Here is a 17110-nt window from a genome sequence, read left to right as displayed (position 1 = left end):
CGGGGTTTGGTTCCCCGGGGCGTTTCTTCCCTGGACTTTCCCTGGATGCAGGTCAGGGGCAGACCCTTCTCGTTGATTAGCGCTCAGGTATTAGACTCAGGGGTGTTTGTGTGGGTCTTTCTGCAGTTTTTGAGCGTTTTTCTCCTGTAGCCGCCGTTAGGTTTCTACAGAACTTAGGATATTATTTTGTCAATTGTAGCCAAAATCGGTAAATATATGTAATTATCACTTTTGCAGTGGGCCTGTTCAACCTTGTGCCCAAAACCCAACTAACCAGGCTGCTGGGCTTAGCAGTATACATTAGTTAAAATCAAGGCACAGACCATTTTTTTCCCAATATTTAAGAAATACCATTTTATTTGTGATTTATAAACAAAACACGATACCAGATCCATCAAATAATAAAAAAGACAAATCACTATATCACCATTACATTGATGAGCAGGTGTACAAAAATGTTATTAACAGATCTGCAATGTCGCAGTCGACTGCTTAGTGCCATACAGGCACCAGATGACTCAGGAAACACAAGCAGAGAGTACATCAAGATTAGGTTTTTTTTTTTTTTTTACAATTTTGTTAGTTTTCTTTTCTCAACATTATAAAAACATTTTCAAAGATGTTCGGGATATATATCGATGGTGAGTAAATGATTCAGTATTACGTTAGTGTTTCTTTGATATCAGTTCATAGCTTAACACAAGGTATAAGGACTCATTTTGTAATCCTCAAAAATCATAAGGGGCAGAGTAAAGACAGAGATGCCAACAAGGGGCCAGAAGGGCCAGGGAGAAGGGTCCCATTTCAAGCAAGGTTGGGGAGGCGGGCAGGCAGGACTATAGCTGGCTGGCAGGACTATAGCACCACCATTAATAGGGTATGTGAGGTTTCTCTCACATACTGTACGGCATTTTATACATGAAACGTCTGGGTATCTATCGGTAGTTGATTGGATTATCATCTTTAGGTTATTCTAATCAAAGAGATTTTTGTGGAATTTTCAGCAAATGTCTGGTAAATGAGAGCCTATTAAATATATTTAAAAATAGTGTTTTATAGCCAGAGGTATGGAAGCTTCAGAGGGCCAATCTGGCAGAGGATACTATTGGCTGCTTACATGTTTTACAGAGATAGGCCTCTGCTAATGGGGACCTGGCTGGGCAGACTTAACTATGCAAACACAACACATGGAGACTCTCCTGATTCGAAAATATACATTTGGCTTTTTGTCTTGCAGCTGTTATTTGGACTTTAGTTGGTAGCTCTGTTTTTATATCTCCCCTTTCTCCTCTACTCGTCCACATCCTCCTTCCCCTTGTCTTTCTTCTTTTTCTTCTTCTTGGCTTCCTCCTTCTTGCCGAAGGAAATGAAATCACTCTTGTCATCCTGCTCACTCCCTTCACCATCTACAAGAGAGAAAGAGAAGAAACGGAGCGAGATAGAAGAGCTATGTCTAATTCATGATCATCTTCATCCCCATTATTCATCATCACAATGAGATTCTGAACATACCAGCACATTCATAAATTGTTACCACTTTACCAAATAAAGTGTTACCACAGCTGTAATACAGCCAGTGGTGTAAAGTATGGAAGTAAAAATACTTTAAAGCACTATTTAAATAGTTTTGGGGGGTATCTGTACTTTACTATTTCAATTTTTTGATCACTTTTACTTCACTACATTTCTAAAGAAATATTGTACTTTTTACTCCATATATTTTCCCTGACACCCAGATACATTTTGATATGCTTAGCAGGACAGGAAAATGGTCCAACTCACACATTCATCAAGAGAACATCCCTGGTCATCCCTACTGCCTCTGATCTGGCCGACTCACTAAACACAAATGCTTCATTTGTAAATTATGTCTGAGTGTTGGAGATAGCCCTTGGCTATCAGTACAATAAAAAAATAAGAAAATTGGGCGTCTGGTTTGCTTAATGTAAGACATTTGAAATTATTTATACTTTTACTTTTGATACTTAAGTATATTTGAGCAATTACATTTATTATTTATATTTAAGTACATTTCAAACCAAATACTTTTAGATTTTTACACAAGTAGTATTTTACTGGGTGACTTTCATTTTTACTTGAGTCATTTTCTATTAATGTATCTTTACTTTTACTCAAGACAACTGGACACAGCATAGATAAGCAAAATAATTCAAGACATAGACACACCGATAAACTAAAGAAGGGGAAAGTGATTGCAGGGAGTATAACTTTATCAGCCAGTGGTGCAGCTGAGAACACAAGGTTAGACTAAACAGACGTGACCTTTAACGGCAGAGAGGTACTGGGATGTTTAACACTTGTGATGTGACAAGAATTAGCACGTAAGGATGGCAGGAACTGTGAAAACCCAGCACTAACCTAATCCCACTCTCACAAGGGCTCGACACAGCAGTGGTAAAAGAGAGAATCTCATATAATATGCAATCATGAATATGACAGAGAGAGAGAGAGAGAAGCAGGGCGAGCGGAAGAGACAATGAAAGAAAAAGACCAAGAGAGCCTAGAGAGGGTGAACTGAAGTACTAAGAGAATGAGACTCTATTCTCCTTTCATTTAGCATACAGTATAATGCAAGATATGAAAGAAATGTAATTATAACCAGCAGGCAAGAGACAGAGGCATTTGAAGGGAGATATCGATTGAGGTGAAGAACAATGCAGAAAAATAAGAGGGGAAATGAGAGGGCGTCAGTAAGGGAAAGAAATAGTGAGGTGATGTGCTCTGGGCTCGGCAGACTCAGTGCTCTCAGTCCCACAACAGCTTCTCTGGGCTCGGCAGACTCAGTGCTCTCAGTCCCACAACAGCTTCTCTGGGCTCGGCAGACTCAGTGCTCTCAGTCCCACAACAGCTCCTCTGGGCTCGGCAGACACAGTGATCTCAGTCCCACAACAGCTTCTCTGGGCTCGGCAGACTCAGTGCTCTCAGTCCCACAACAGCTTCTCTGGGCTTGACAGACACAGTGCTCTCAGTCCCACACCAGCTTCTCTGGGCTTGACAGACACAGTTCTCTCAGTCCCACAACAGCTTCTCTGGGCTCGGCAGACACAGTGCTCTCAGTCCCACACCAGCTTCTCTGGGCTTGACAGACACAGTGCTCTCAGTCCCACACCAGCTTCTCTGGGCTTGACAGACACAGTGTTCTCAGTCCCACAACAGCTCCTCTGGGCTCGGCAGACACAGTGATCTCAGTCCCACAACAGCTTCTCTGGGCTCGGCAGACTCAGTGCTCTCAGTCCCACAACAGCTTCTCTGGGCTTGACAGACACAGTGCTCTCAGTCCCACACCAGCTTCTCTGGGCTTGACAGACACAGTTCTCTCAGTCCCATACCAGCTTCTCTGGGCTTGACAGACACAGTGTTCTCAGTCCCACACCAGCTTCTCTGGGCTTGACAGACACAGTGCTCTCAGTCCCACACACCAGCTTCTCTGGGCTTGACAGACACAGTGCTCTCAGTCCCCACACCAGCTTCTCTGGGCTTGACAGACACAATGCTCTCAGTCCCACACACCAGCTTCTCTGGGCTTGACAGACACAGTGCTCTCAGTCCCACACCAGCTTCTCTGGGCTTGACAGACACAGTTCTCTCAGTCCCATACCAGCTTCTCTGGGCTTGACAGACACAGTGTTCTCAGTCCCACACCAGCTTCTCTGGGCTTGACAGACACAGTGCTCTCAGTCCCACACACCAGCTTCTCTGGGCTTGACAGACACAGTGCTCTCAGTCCCCACACCAGCTTCTCTGGGCTTGACAGACACAATGCTCTCAGTCCCACACACCAGCTTCTCTGGGCTTGACAGATACAGTGCTCTCAGTCCCACACACCAGCTTCTCTGGGCTTGACAGACACAGTGCTCTCAGTCCCACACACCAGCTTCTCTGGGCTTGACAGACACAGTGCTCTCAGTCCCACACACCAGCTTCACTGGCTCTGACCTACTTTCTGCCTCTGTTTTATTTAGATCAAACTAAGGCACTGCAAAGAGATTATTTTTGTATTTTATTTGTAGGTTAATTATGAAATGGCTGGAGTGCCTAATTAAATTCATGCATGGTCCCACAGGGACGTTGTACTCGAATATAGCCTACTACTCTGACAAGATCCTTAAAGTGAAACAGTGTGTGTGTGTGTGTGTGTGTGTGTGTGTGTGTGTGTGTGTGTGTGTGTGTGTGTGTGTGTGTGTGTGTGTGTGTGTGTGTGTGTGTGTGTGTGTGTGTGTGTGTGTGTGTGTGCACATGCTGTATCCGCATTCTTTATGAATCAATTTCTCTTAAAAGCTCACTGTATATCTGTCTTACTTTTCCACCTCCATTTTCATTCTTCTCCATGTCTGACTGTTCACTCTTTCCTCTTAACACCTATCCATCTCTTCTCTTCTCTCTGTCTCTCTCTCCCCCCTTCCTCTCTGTTTCTCTCTCATCCTCTAAATCTTCCATTCAGGTTTTGAATCGTTGCCGTGGAAACTGCTTTCACCCACTCCATGTTGATGTAGGATGGTGCAGCAATCTCTCAGTTAGACAGCGTTGCCTAGAAGCAAGTCACAGCTTTCCCTAGCAAGTACTGCAGGGCCCTGACATTCCTAAACTTTTCTCTTTCTCCAAACCCCCATACCTCTCTTTCCTTTACCATCCTTGTCATTTGTGTCTCTCTTTTGTCCTCTTGCAAATTACTCAGAATTCCAATAGTACTGTAAAAAAGATGGCTGTCTTGCCATGCCTTATTCAACAACCTCTCTATCTAACTCCGTGTCTGGTCTTAATCCAACCATGCCCCGTTCCCCTTTCTCTGCTCAAATGAATCACATTGAGGAAGTATACTCTCTCTTTGAGGTGCAATAGCTCTACTATGCAGTATGTGAATTATTTCCTTTACACTTCCAACCATACTTGATACAACATTTAGAAACAAAGCCAATCCTGCTATATGACATCATATATATACTGTATAAGACATAAGGCTTTGATAACTTTCCCTATTATGAAAACTGTCTCACCCTGCAGCATATCAGGATGTAGCACTAAGCCCCTATTAACCCTGCATGACATTTCTGATAAGCCTGCAGTACACTCTGCATGTCCTCTGCCTCCACAGAGTATTGGATTCTCTGCAAGACCACAGAGTGCAAGTTTTCCATCAATTCAAAAAAACGTCAGTCAGTAAGAAGAAAAAAAATCAATAGCTTGATACACTCTCTCCCTCTCGTTAACCTACTCTCTCTCTCCCTCTCGTTAACCCTACTCTCTCTCTCCCTCTCGTTAATCCTACTCTCTCTCTCCCTCTCGTTAACCCTACTCTCTCTCTCCCTCTCGTTAACCCTACTCTCTCTCTCCCTCTCGTTAACCCTACTCTCTCTCTCCCTCTCGTTAACATACTCTCTCTCTCCCTCTCGTTAACCCTCATCTCTCTCTCCCTCTCGTTAACCTACTCTCTCTCTCCCTCTCGTTAACCCTGATCTCTCTCTCCCTCTCGTTAACCCTACTCTCTCTCTCCCTCAATCTCCCAACTCAATTTCAGCTTGTGCAGACACACACATATAAACAGACACACTTCAGTCCATCACCGTGCTGATACCTCAACCACCTTAGGGTCCTACACCTGTGCTCGAACTCTTGTCACTGGACAGTAAATCGATGAGTCCTCAGCCTGGGCTGGCAGGCATTAGAGAGGAGGCAGGCAGCTGACAGGAACACCAAACCAGCGCCTAGGCATTCTGACAACCCCTCCGAATACAACCACAGGAGCGAACCAGTCAACTGTGATCAAGTCAGCCCTCTCTGTCTCTCTCACTCGCTGTCTAGTTATCCCTCTCTTCACTACCAGACAGATTCCTAAAATAGTCTTCAAAGGCGATTGTTTTCGCTCCATTTTATCTAAGATACTGTGTATGTGGACAAATGAATGCCTTGTTTTCTCTCTTCTTTTGTCAGTGGCAATGGATTTAAATGTACCACTCCCAACAGCACCCCATCACAACTATTAAGTCGGGCATGGTGCAGTGTCACACTTCACTTCACCTATCAAAGTCTGTCCCAATTTCCCCAACTAACCAACAGACAGATATTAGCCCACATTTGCTTGTCTCGTAACAGCTTCTCATTGGCTCTTTTATTTTGGCAGATTGTGTTGCTGTCTGTCATTGGCCTTCCTCTAGTCTTTCCAGGATGCTCCCTCTGGAGTCTCAGCGCTAATGCTTAGCATTCATCTGGCAGAAATTCTAAAAGGTCACCTGCATGTTTCCCATCTGACTTCCTTATTTCTATTTATCTTCTGTCATTTCACATCACTATGTGTGCAGAGTGCCTCCATTACAGGAGCGGGCAGCAGATCAACACTCTGTGCTTTTGACCCCCACCCAGCCAGCCATTTCACCTGCAGCACTGGACACTGTGGGCCAGTTCTGGACCAGCATCCCCTGGGCTCCCTGCATCACTGACGACTCCTCCATATGGACCGAGCTGGAACACAAAACACACATTCATGTATGCTCATTAGATACATCAATATTATCCCCTGTCGTATCAACACATTAATGAGCTGAAAGTAAAGTATAGCTTTGGTCATAGCCTATCAAAACCAGCCAGATGTGAGTGTTGGCCCACCAGGTTGTTTAGAAAACCTCAAACATTCTGATTGATGGCATCACAATAGGCTACCAACTCAGTCCTTAGTCAGTTTTGCCGCCTGATGTCATAACTCAGGCCTGTACATTCTGATTGATGACATCACAATAGGCTACCAACTCAGTCCTTAGTCAGTTTTGCCGCCTGATGTCATAACTCAGGCCTGTACATTCTGATTGATGACATCACAATAGGCTACCAACTCAGTCCTTAGTCAGTTTTGCCGCCTGATGTCATAACTCAGGCCTGTACATTCTGATTGATGACATCCCCAAACTCGGTCCTCAGGACCCAAATGGGTGCACTTTGGGGGTTTTGCCCTGGCACTACACAGCTGATTCAAATAATCAACTAATCATCAAGCTTTGATCATTTGAATCAGCTGTGTAATGTTATAGCAAAAACCTAAATGAGCACCCCTTGGGGTCCCGAGGACGGAGTTTGGGAAGTGCTGGTAAAGGGGGAATTAGGTGAATTAGGGAATTTGGCTAGGGTCTAAATGACCCCAAAGGACAGACATGAGATTTTGAAAGTCCATATAGATACAGAAAAACTAAACAATGATTTAGATTTGTTAAGAACAAATTGACTGACAAAGTCTAGGCTATGCGGAGTGACCAGAAAACGCTACCATCCGTTTTTCAGGGATACAGTATTTTCAACCGAACTTCCAATTACCCCGAAAAACGGAACTGGAACCTCCGCTCAGGCGTCTTTTTACGCTTAGGTTACACAAAGTCATGAACATTTTGAAGAATTGAATAAACTACTTTTGGGATATGATAAAAAATGCCCCTCTGGGGTCAAAATAACCCAGTCGGTAAGCTTAAGGGTTCAAAGTTTAAATGCATGTCAAGAAAGTGACTCCCATAGTCCAGCCAATACTACATTCCTTAAAAATACTCTCCAAAAAGGAAATGGATACAGACGATATACTTTCAATATTAAAAGAACTATACAATCAGACACCCACATACTTCCTCCTCTAATGCTCTAATTATCCCTTCAAGGTTGACACCATGCTTTTAATCAGTCTTGTTTAGGTAAGCCCGGCATCATTTACAGTGCCTTGTGAAAGTATTCAGCCCCCTTGAACTTTGCGACCTTTTGCCACATTTCAGGCTTCAAACATAAAGATATAAAACTGTATTTTTTTGTGAAGAATCAACAACAAGTGGGACACAATCATGAAGTGGAACGACATTTATTGGATATTTCAATCTTTTTTAACAAATCAAAAACTGAAAAATTGGGTGTGCAAAATTATTCAGCCCCCTTAAGTTACCTGTTGTATTCGGCGCATGTGACAAATGCAATTTGATTTGATTTGAGGAGGAGGAGAGAAGGACAGGAAAGAAAGGGAGAGAAGGAGTCAGATGGAGAGAGCAGGTGTGATGGGATTGAAAGAAAGAGGTGAGATAAAAATAGGGACGGGAGGTGGTAGTTACATAGAGGCAGGAGAATGAAAGAGGAGAGAGAAGGAGAGAGATGAGAGAGAGAAGGAGAGAGATGAGAGAGAGAAGGAGAGAGATGAGAGAGAGAAGGAGAGAGATGAGAGAGAGAAGGAGTAAAGCGAGAGTGAGAGGATTGGTAAGCAGAGGAAAATAGAACGCTCTGACGATCTACTCCAAGTTCCTTATCATTTTACATACAGTGCCTTAGGAAAGTATTCAGACCCATTTACTTTTTCCACATTTGGTTATATTACAGCCTTATTCTAAAAATGATCAAATTCATCAATCTACACCCAATACCCCATAATGGCAAAGCGAAAACAGGTTTTTTGAACATTTTGCAAATGAATAAAATAAAACTGAAATACCTTATTTATATGAATTAAATGTTTCCATTTGTCAACGTTGAAATGTTTCTACAACTTAATTGGAGTCCACCTGTGATACATTCAATTGATTGGACATGATTTGTGAAAGGCACACACCTGTCTATATAATATCCCACAGTTGACAGTGCATGTCAGAGCAAAAGACAAGCCACGAGGGCGAAGGAATTGTCTGTAGAGCTCAGAGACAGGATTGTGTCAAGGCACAGACCTGGATTAGGCTACCAAAAACATTATGCAGCATTTAAGGTCCCCAAGAACACAGTGGCCTCCATTTCTTAAATGGAAGAAATATGGAACCACCAAGACTCTTCCTAGAGCTGGCTGCCTGGCCAAACTGAAAAATCGGGGTAGAAAGGCCTTGGTCGGGGAGGTGACCAAGACATTGATGGTCCCTCTGACAGTGCTCCAGAGTTCCTTTGTGGAGAAGGGTGAACCTTCCAGAAGGACAACCATTTCTACAGCACTCTACCAATCAGGCCTTTATGGTAGAGTGGCCAGACAGAAGACACTCCTCAATAAAACACACATGACAGCCTGCTTTGAGTTTGCCAAAAGGCACCTAAAGGACTCTCAGACCATGAGAAACAAGATTCTCTGGTCTGTTGAAACCAATATTGAACTCTTTGGCCTAAATGCCAAGCGTCACGTCTGGATGAAATGTGGCACCATCCCTACAGTGAAGCACGGTGGTGGTAGCATCATGCTGTGGGGATGTAATTCAGCGGCAGGTACTGGGAGACTAATCAGGATTGAGGGAAAGATGAACAGAGCAAAGTACAGAGAGATCCTTGATGAAAACATGCTCCAGAGCGCTCAGGACCTCAGACTGGGGCGAAGGTTCAACTTCCAAAAGGACAACAACCCTAAGCACACAGCTAAAACAATGCAGGAGTGGCTTTGGGACAAGTCTCTAAATGTCCTTGAGTGGCCCAGCCAGAACCCGGACTTGAACCCGATCGAACATCTCTGGAGAGACCTTCGGCCCCCTTGAACTTTGCGACCTTTTGCCACATTTCAGGCTTCAAACATAAAGATATAAAACTGTATATTTTTGTGAAGAATCAACAACAAGTGGGACACAATCATGAAGTGGAACGACATTTATTGGATATTTCAAACTTTTTTAACAAATCAAAAACTGAAAAATTGGGCGTGAAAAATTATTCAGCCCCTTTACTTTCAGTGCAGCAAACTCTCTCCAGAAGTTCAGTGAGGATCTCTGAATGATCCAATGTTGACCTAAATGACGAATGATGATAAATACAATCCACCTGTGTGTAATCAAGTCTCCGTATAAATGCACCTGCACTGTGATAGTCTCAGAGGTCCGTTAAAAGCGCAGAGAGCATCATGAAGAACAAGGAACACACCAGGCAGGTCTGAGATACTGTTGTGAAGAAGTTTAAAGCCGGATTTGGATACAAAAAGATTTCCCAAGCTTTAAACATCCCAAGGAGCACTGTGCAAGCGATAATATTGAAATGGAAGGAGTATCAGACCACTGCAAATCTACCAAGACCTGGCCGTCCCTCTAAACTTTCAGCTCATACAAGGAGAAGACTGATCAGAGATGCAGCCAAGAGGCCCATGATCACTCTGGATGAACTGCAGAGATCTACAGCTGAGGTGGGAGACTCTGTCCATAGGACAACAATCAGTCGTATATTGCACAAATCTGGCCTTTATGGAAGAGTGGCAAGAAGAAAGCCATATCCATAAAAAGTGTAGTTTAAAGTTTGCCACAAGCCACCTGGGAGACACACCAAACATGTGGAAGAAGGTGCTCTGGTCAGATGAAACCAAAATTGAACTTTTTGGCAACAATGCAAAACGTTATGTTTGGCGTTAAAGCAACACCCTGAACACACCATCCCCACTGTCAAACATGGTGGTGGCAGCATCATGGTTTGGGCCTGCTTTTCTTCAGCAGGGACAGGGAAGATGGTTAAAATTGATGGGAAGATGGATGGAGCCAAATACAGGACCATTCTGGTAGAAAACCTGATGGAGTCTGCAAAAGACCTGAGACTGGGACGAAGATTTGTCTTCAAACAAGACAATGATCCAAAACATAAAGCAAAATCTACAATGGAATGGTTCAAAAATAAACATATCCAGGTGTTAGAATGGCCAAGTCAAAGTCCAGACCTGAATCCAATCGAGAATCTGTGGAAAGAACTGAAAACTGCTGTTCACAAATGCTCTCCATCCAACTTCACTGAGCTTGAGCTGTTTTGCAAGGAGGAATGGGAAAAAATGTCAGTCTCTTGACTGACCCCAAGCGACTTACAGCTGTAATCGCAGCAAAAGGTGGCACTACAAAGTATTACATTAAGGGGGCTGAATAATTTTGCACGCCCAATTTTTCCGTTTTTGATTTGTTAAAAAAGTTTGAAATATCCAATAAATGTCGTTCCACTTCATGATTGTGTCCCACTTGTTGTTGATTCTTCACAAAAAAAATACAGTTGTATATCTTTATGTTTGAAGCCTGAAATGTGGCAAAAGGTCGCAAAGTTCAAGGGGGCCGAATACTTTCGCAAGGCACTGTATATAGCCCTATATATACACAGTGGGGAAAAAAGTACTTAGTCAGCCACCAATTGTGCAAGTTCTCCCACTTAAAAAGATGAGAGAGGCCTGTAATTTTCATCATAGGTACACTTCAACGATGACAGACAAAATTAGAAAAAAAATCCAGAAAATCACATTGTAGGATTTTTAATTAATTAATTTGCAAATTATGGTGGAAAATAAGTATTTGGTCATCTACAAACAAGCAAGATTTCTGGCTCTCACAGACCTGTAACTTCCTCTTTAAGAGGCTCCTCTGTCCTCCACTCATTACCTGTATTAATGGCACCTGTTTGAACTTGTTATCAGTATAAAAGACACCTGTCCACAATCTCAAACAGTCACACTCCAAACTCCACTATGGCCAAGACCAAAGAGCTGTCAAAGGACACCAGAAACAAAATTGTAGACCTGCACCAGGCTGGGAAGACTGAATTTGCAATAGGTAAGCAGCTTGGTTTGAAGAAATCAACTGTGGGAGCAATTATTAGGAAATGGAAGACATACAAGACCACTGATAATCTCCCTCGATCTGGGGCTCCATGCAAGATCTCACCCCGTGGGGTCAAAATGATCACAAGAACGGTGAGCAAAAATCCCAGAACCACATGGGCGGGACCTAGTGAATGACGTGCAGAGAGCTGGGACCAAAGTAACAAAGCCTACCATCAGTAACACACTACTTCGCCAGGGCTGCATGTACTGTTACCCTAGACCAACTCCAATTTGCTTACCGCCCCAATAGGTCCACATACAATGCAATCGCCATTACACTGCACGCTGCCCTATTCCATCTGGACAGGAATACCTATGTAAGAATGCTGTACATTAACTACAGCTCAGCATTCAACAGCATAGTACCCTCCAAACTAATCCTTAAGCTTGAGACCCTGGGTCTCGACCCCGCACTGTGCAACTGGGTCATGGACTTCTTGACGGGCCGCCCCCAGGTGGTGAAGGTAGGAAACAACCTCTCCACTTTGCTGATCCTCAACCCTGGGGCCCCTTGGGCACAAACCCACCGTCGCTGGACCAGACAGGACTGCCGAGTCGCGGTTTTGTCTCACCAGGGGTGACGGTCGGATTCGTGCTTATCGTCGAAGGAATGAGTGTTACACCGAGGCCTGTACTCTGGAGTGGGAACGATTTGGAGGTGGAGGGTACGTCATGGTCTGGGGAGGTGTGTCACAGCATCATGACTGAGTTTGTTGTCATTGCAGGCAAGCTCAACGCTGTGTGTTACAGGGAACACATCCTCCTCCTTCATGTGGTACTCTTCCTGCAGGCTCATCCTGACATGACCCTCCAGCATGACAAAGCCACCAGCCATACTGCTCATTCTGTGCGTGATTTCCTGCAAGACAGGAATGTCAGTGTTCTGCCATGGCCAGCGAAGAGCCCAGATCTCAATCCCATTGAGCACTTCTGGGGTTGGATAGGAAGTTTAGGGCTAGGGCCATTCCCCGCAGAAATGTCCGGGAACTTGCCTTGGTGGAAGACTTGGAGTAACATCTCACAGCAAGAACTGGCAAGTCCGGTGCAGTCCATGAGGAAGAGATGCACTGCAGTACTTAATGCAGCTGGTGGCCACACCAGATACTGACTGTTACTTTTTTTGACCCCCCCCTTTGTTCAGGGACATATTATTCAATTTCTGTTAGTCACATGTCTGTGGAGCTTGTTCAGTTTATGTCTCAGTTGTTGAATCTTGTTATGTTCATACAAATATTTACACACAATTAGCTAAAAAATAAACACAGTTGACAGTGAGAGGATGTTTTTTTTGTTGCAGAGTTTAGATAGTGTGTATTAGGTTTTGTTTTGGAATTTGTTAGATATTAGGTTTTGTTGTGGAATTGTTAGATCTAGAAGCATAAGCATTTAGCTACACTCGCAATAACATCTGCTAACCATGTGTATGGTTCCCACTGTGAACCATGGAAGAGGTGGTGTGATGGTGCTTTGCTGGTGAAACTGTCTGTGATTTATTTTGAATTTAAGGCACACTTAACCAGCATTGCTAGCATAGCATTCTGCAGCGATACGCCTTCCCATCTGGTTTGTGCTTAGTGGGACTATAATAATAATAATATATATGCCATTTAGCTGACGCTTTTATCCAAAGCGACTTACAGTCATGTGTGCATACATTCTACGTATGGGTGGTCCCGGGAATCGAACCCACTACCCTGGCGTTACAAGCGCCATGCTCTACCAACTGAGCCACAGAAGGACCTATCATATGTAAGGGCTATTTTACCAAGAAGGAGAGTGCTGCATCAGATGACCTGGCCTCCACAGTCAGCCAACCTCAACCCAATTGAGATGGTTTGGGATGAGATGGACTGCAGAGTGAAGGAAAAGCAGCCAACAAGTGCTCAGCGTAAGTGGGAACTCCTTCAAGACTATTGGAAAAGCATTCCAGGTGAAGAATGCCAAGAGTGTGCAAAGGTGTCATCAAGGCAAAGCGTGGCTACTTTGGAGAATCTAAAATATAAGAAATATTTTGATTTGTTTAACACTTTTTTCGTTACTACATGATTCCATATGTGTTATTTCATAGTTCTGAGGACTTCACTATTATTCTACAATGTAGAAAATAGTTTTTTTTTTAAGAAAACACTTGAACGAGTAGGTGTGTCCAAACTTTTGACTGGTACTGTATAAATATTTATAAATACATACAGTACCAGCCTTATACAAATAGGCCCTTTTACAGTATATTTCAAAATGTTTATCAAATTCGCTAGCCTATACTTGTAACTTTGTAGGCCGCATGTGCTGCACTAGAATTCCATGTTCTCTTCTGCTTTATCATGGTTTGAACGATGTGTGTAATTACAGTCCATCTAATACAGTATAATACAATACAGTACACACTTCACACTCAAAAAGATTAGCCTACCGATTTTGTTTATTTACCCAAGAGAGCAGACACCCCCCAACCGCCAGGGGCTACTGATTAACACATTCATGTAAATAACGAAACGGTCTGCAGCCCTTTATAGTGTTTGTGTGTGTGTATGTGCGTGCATGCATTTGTGTGTGTGTGTGATGATCTGAGGCTGAGAAAGCTCTCAGTCAGTTCATCAGCTCATTTGTCCTTCACGGTTCCTTCTGAAAGACTGTGTATCTGGGAAGAGTGGTGCTTGGAATGTAGATGACCTATATACAATATGGCAGAGCAAAGGAGCAGAGCTACTGGGGCCTGGCTGGAACAGCATGGCTCTGCCCCACTGTCTGTGTGTGTACCCTTCTGGGGTGGCTGACAGGACAGCCAGGGCACAGCTGGCCCAAACATGGCAACAGGGGGCTGAGTGGGGTCAGACACATGTTGAGGAGCCACTAGTGGTTATGGAGGCTGGTGCTCATCTGATCTGAAACCTGTCTGTGGTCATGTTAGGCTGTCTGCAGGCAGGTGCTTCTGCAGAGTGCAGTAGTCAGAGTGGCTGCCTCCCAGTATACTGTAATATACTGTAATTCTAAGAGCTAAAAGTGGTAAGAGGCTTAGGAATCTTTTTAAGGAGGGTAGAATTTACAAGAGTAAAGTGCTTACCTCTGCATCCCTGTCCTCAGAGAAGTGGAGTATTGCCAGTCAGCATTTGGGGCCTTCGGCTGAGAGAGAGAGAGAGGGAGGGGGGGGGGCAGATATGGTCTCATTAATTAATCATGGTGCACATCCCAGCTCTGCATCCTGATTGGAACACTGCAGTTCTGGAAGACAGTGTGCCACTACCATCAGATACACACACACATGCCCTTTACCAAAGCAATGACTTTGAGAGACACACTGATACATTCTTGGATTACCTGTGTGTGTGAGAGTTCTTCTGTGAGAGGATGTGTGTGTGTGTGTGTGTGTGTGTGTGTGTGTGTGTGTGTGTGTGTGTGTGTGTGTGTGTGTGTGCGTGCGTGCGTGCGTGCGTGCGTGCGTGCGTGCGTGCGTGCTGATGAAGTTTGCTTGAGTCCCGTGAGCTCAGAGCTCCAGGCAGCCCTTTTAAATTACTGCCTCATCAGTCACACTGCAGCTGGGCTTTGAGCTAATCCAATCAGGACGAGCCCCTCTATCACCAGGCCAACCATATCCTCCATCCCTGCTCATGTTGGGCTGGGGTTAAGAGGTAAAGGGCGGCTCTCCTAGGGCAGTCACACATTACACCAGTTCATTGATGTTTTCCTCCAGAAAGCTGCTCCATGTGGATGTGTGTTTTTTCAATTAATGTACTTTGTTTTCCACAAGGTTTACACATTGCATGAAGGTTCATAATGGAGCTTCAGAGATTTCAATATGTATATCTTGAAAACACAAATCATAACCACTGACATCATCAGAGCCCTAGACATCAGATATGTGGGTAGGGGTGAGTACTGTAGTAGTTTAAGACTCATACCTGTTTAGGCTCCAGTAGGTGTCCCAGATAAAGAGGGTACATAATGTTATTTAATTAGTTTCATTCTGAAGGGAGTATCTCCTGCTCTGAGACACAACCTCTCTGAGTGAATCTCATTTGTGGGGCTGGAGGTTAATTTCATTTCCACCACCATTCTTATCTTGGCCAGATGCTGCCTCTGCTCGTTGCTCCATCTTGACCCATTCACGACCACAACCTAAACCCCAAAACATTCCAATCAACCCCATGTTGCCTCCGAACTACATCCTGACAATGTTTTGACCATCAATCTATCCAATGCAGAGAGTGGAGTGCTGAAACAGCAGAGCATCAGATCGTATGACAGCCAGCCCATTAGAGGACACAACCCAGATCTCTGCTCGTTAGAGTAAACATGAGTTCCCGCCAATTAAACAGAGACAAAAATACAACAAATCAACCTTAAAAGATGGCTAATGTAAGCAGAGAGCTCATGGATCTCAAAAGACATAGCTGCTGAATACAGCCATTTGCACACTCTCCAGGAACGTTAATTCCTTGAGCTCTAGTCTGTAATGAAGCACCCCTATTGGGAGTTTTACTGAGGTTAAACGAAAACTCAACTTGTGGTTCCTCGTTAGAGAACATGTTTATCATGAGTGCTGCTGCAATACGTAACATTCCAGCCCTGTTGTGGTAAACATATGCAGGGCTGTTTATTTTTCATTTCCTGTAGTACTCAGCCTTGGCTCCTAAGCCATGCTCGACCATGAATGCCAACACTTTCCTACGGCAGCATAGTGCTGCAGTAGAATAGGTTCTAGAGAGGAGAGACAGCATGAAAGACTGCTAGAGAGAACTCTGAGTGAGGAGTCAATGTGGCAGACTCTAGAGGAAGGAACACAGGAGTAAAGTTTTGAGAGGATCTTTCAGTTACTGCAATTTAACACGTACGTTGTCGTGACTAAAGAAAAAGAAGACACAAAGACACACACACACACACACACACACACACACACACACACACACACACACTGTGCAGCCACATTTAAACTGGAGAAATCACAGGCACACACATGCACTGTGAGATGTGATGAAGTCAAACACACTTGGATAGAGAATGAGCCAGTGGTAGAGTCAAAATGACCTGCACTGACTGAATATGTGATGACAACATCAAAGTGAATAACAAATCCCTGAATCATCAAAAATACAGCAGGACTCCAGAAAGTCTTCCAATCTTACACTGACACAGTGTGAGTGCTGAGCTGGGTGGAGGAAGTAGCTACACTGTGCAACTAGAGAGAGGAGTTAAGAGACACACAGACACACAACCACACACACACACACACGAAGAAACATGTCATATCTGACGCAGTCTCAAGATGTACTGGCAAATAAAAAGAATATGACAAAAAGCAAACAATATGACAATGAACGACTTCAGCTCGCATGTAAAACCACTGAGCCTCTACAGCCCTTCATGTAACAGACAGTTCAAAGAACAGTGGTAGGATGGAATGTGTTCTACAACACTCATCTAAAGACAACCAGCACCAACATAGCCAATACATATAAAGCCTAGTAGAGAGGTGTCAAACTCATTCTGCCCTGGGAACCGTAATAGTTCTTCAACATGGTCCAGAGAGCCACTCTGAAAATGTTAAATGTTTCCTCACCG

The 17110-nt window shown here is 43.9% G+C and overlaps 1 protein-coding gene across 2 annotated transcripts in view; it reads right to left on the bottom strand.

The window, feature by feature from the left end:
• Window positions 1-325: 325 nt before the first annotated feature.
• Window positions 326-17110, bottom strand: part of LOC118383749 (protocadherin alpha-C2-like) — a 36093-nt gene continuing 19308 nt past the window's right edge. For both annotated transcript variants that reach the window (XM_052458030.1, XM_052458029.1), the window contains exons 2-4: window positions 14616-14674; window positions 6392-6477; window positions 326-1406 (exon numbers count right to left, since the gene is read on the bottom strand). In XM_052458030.1, the coding sequence (XP_052313990.1) occupies window positions 1291-1406; window positions 6392-6477; window positions 14616-14674 (261 nt within the window). In that variant the 3' untranslated portion in view covers window positions 326-1290. The remainder of the gene's footprint in view (window positions 1407-6391; window positions 6478-14615; window positions 14675-17110) is intronic.

Source organism: Oncorhynchus keta, chromosome 12, assembly GCF_023373465.1.
Source record: "Oncorhynchus keta strain PuntledgeMale-10-30-2019 chromosome 12, Oket_V2, whole genome shotgun sequence".
In the NCBI taxonomy this organism is placed as follows: Eukaryota; Metazoa; Chordata; class Actinopteri; order Salmoniformes; family Salmonidae; genus Oncorhynchus; species Oncorhynchus keta.
Note: the sequence above shows the minus strand (reverse complement) of the source record. Positions and strands in the feature narration are given on the sequence as shown.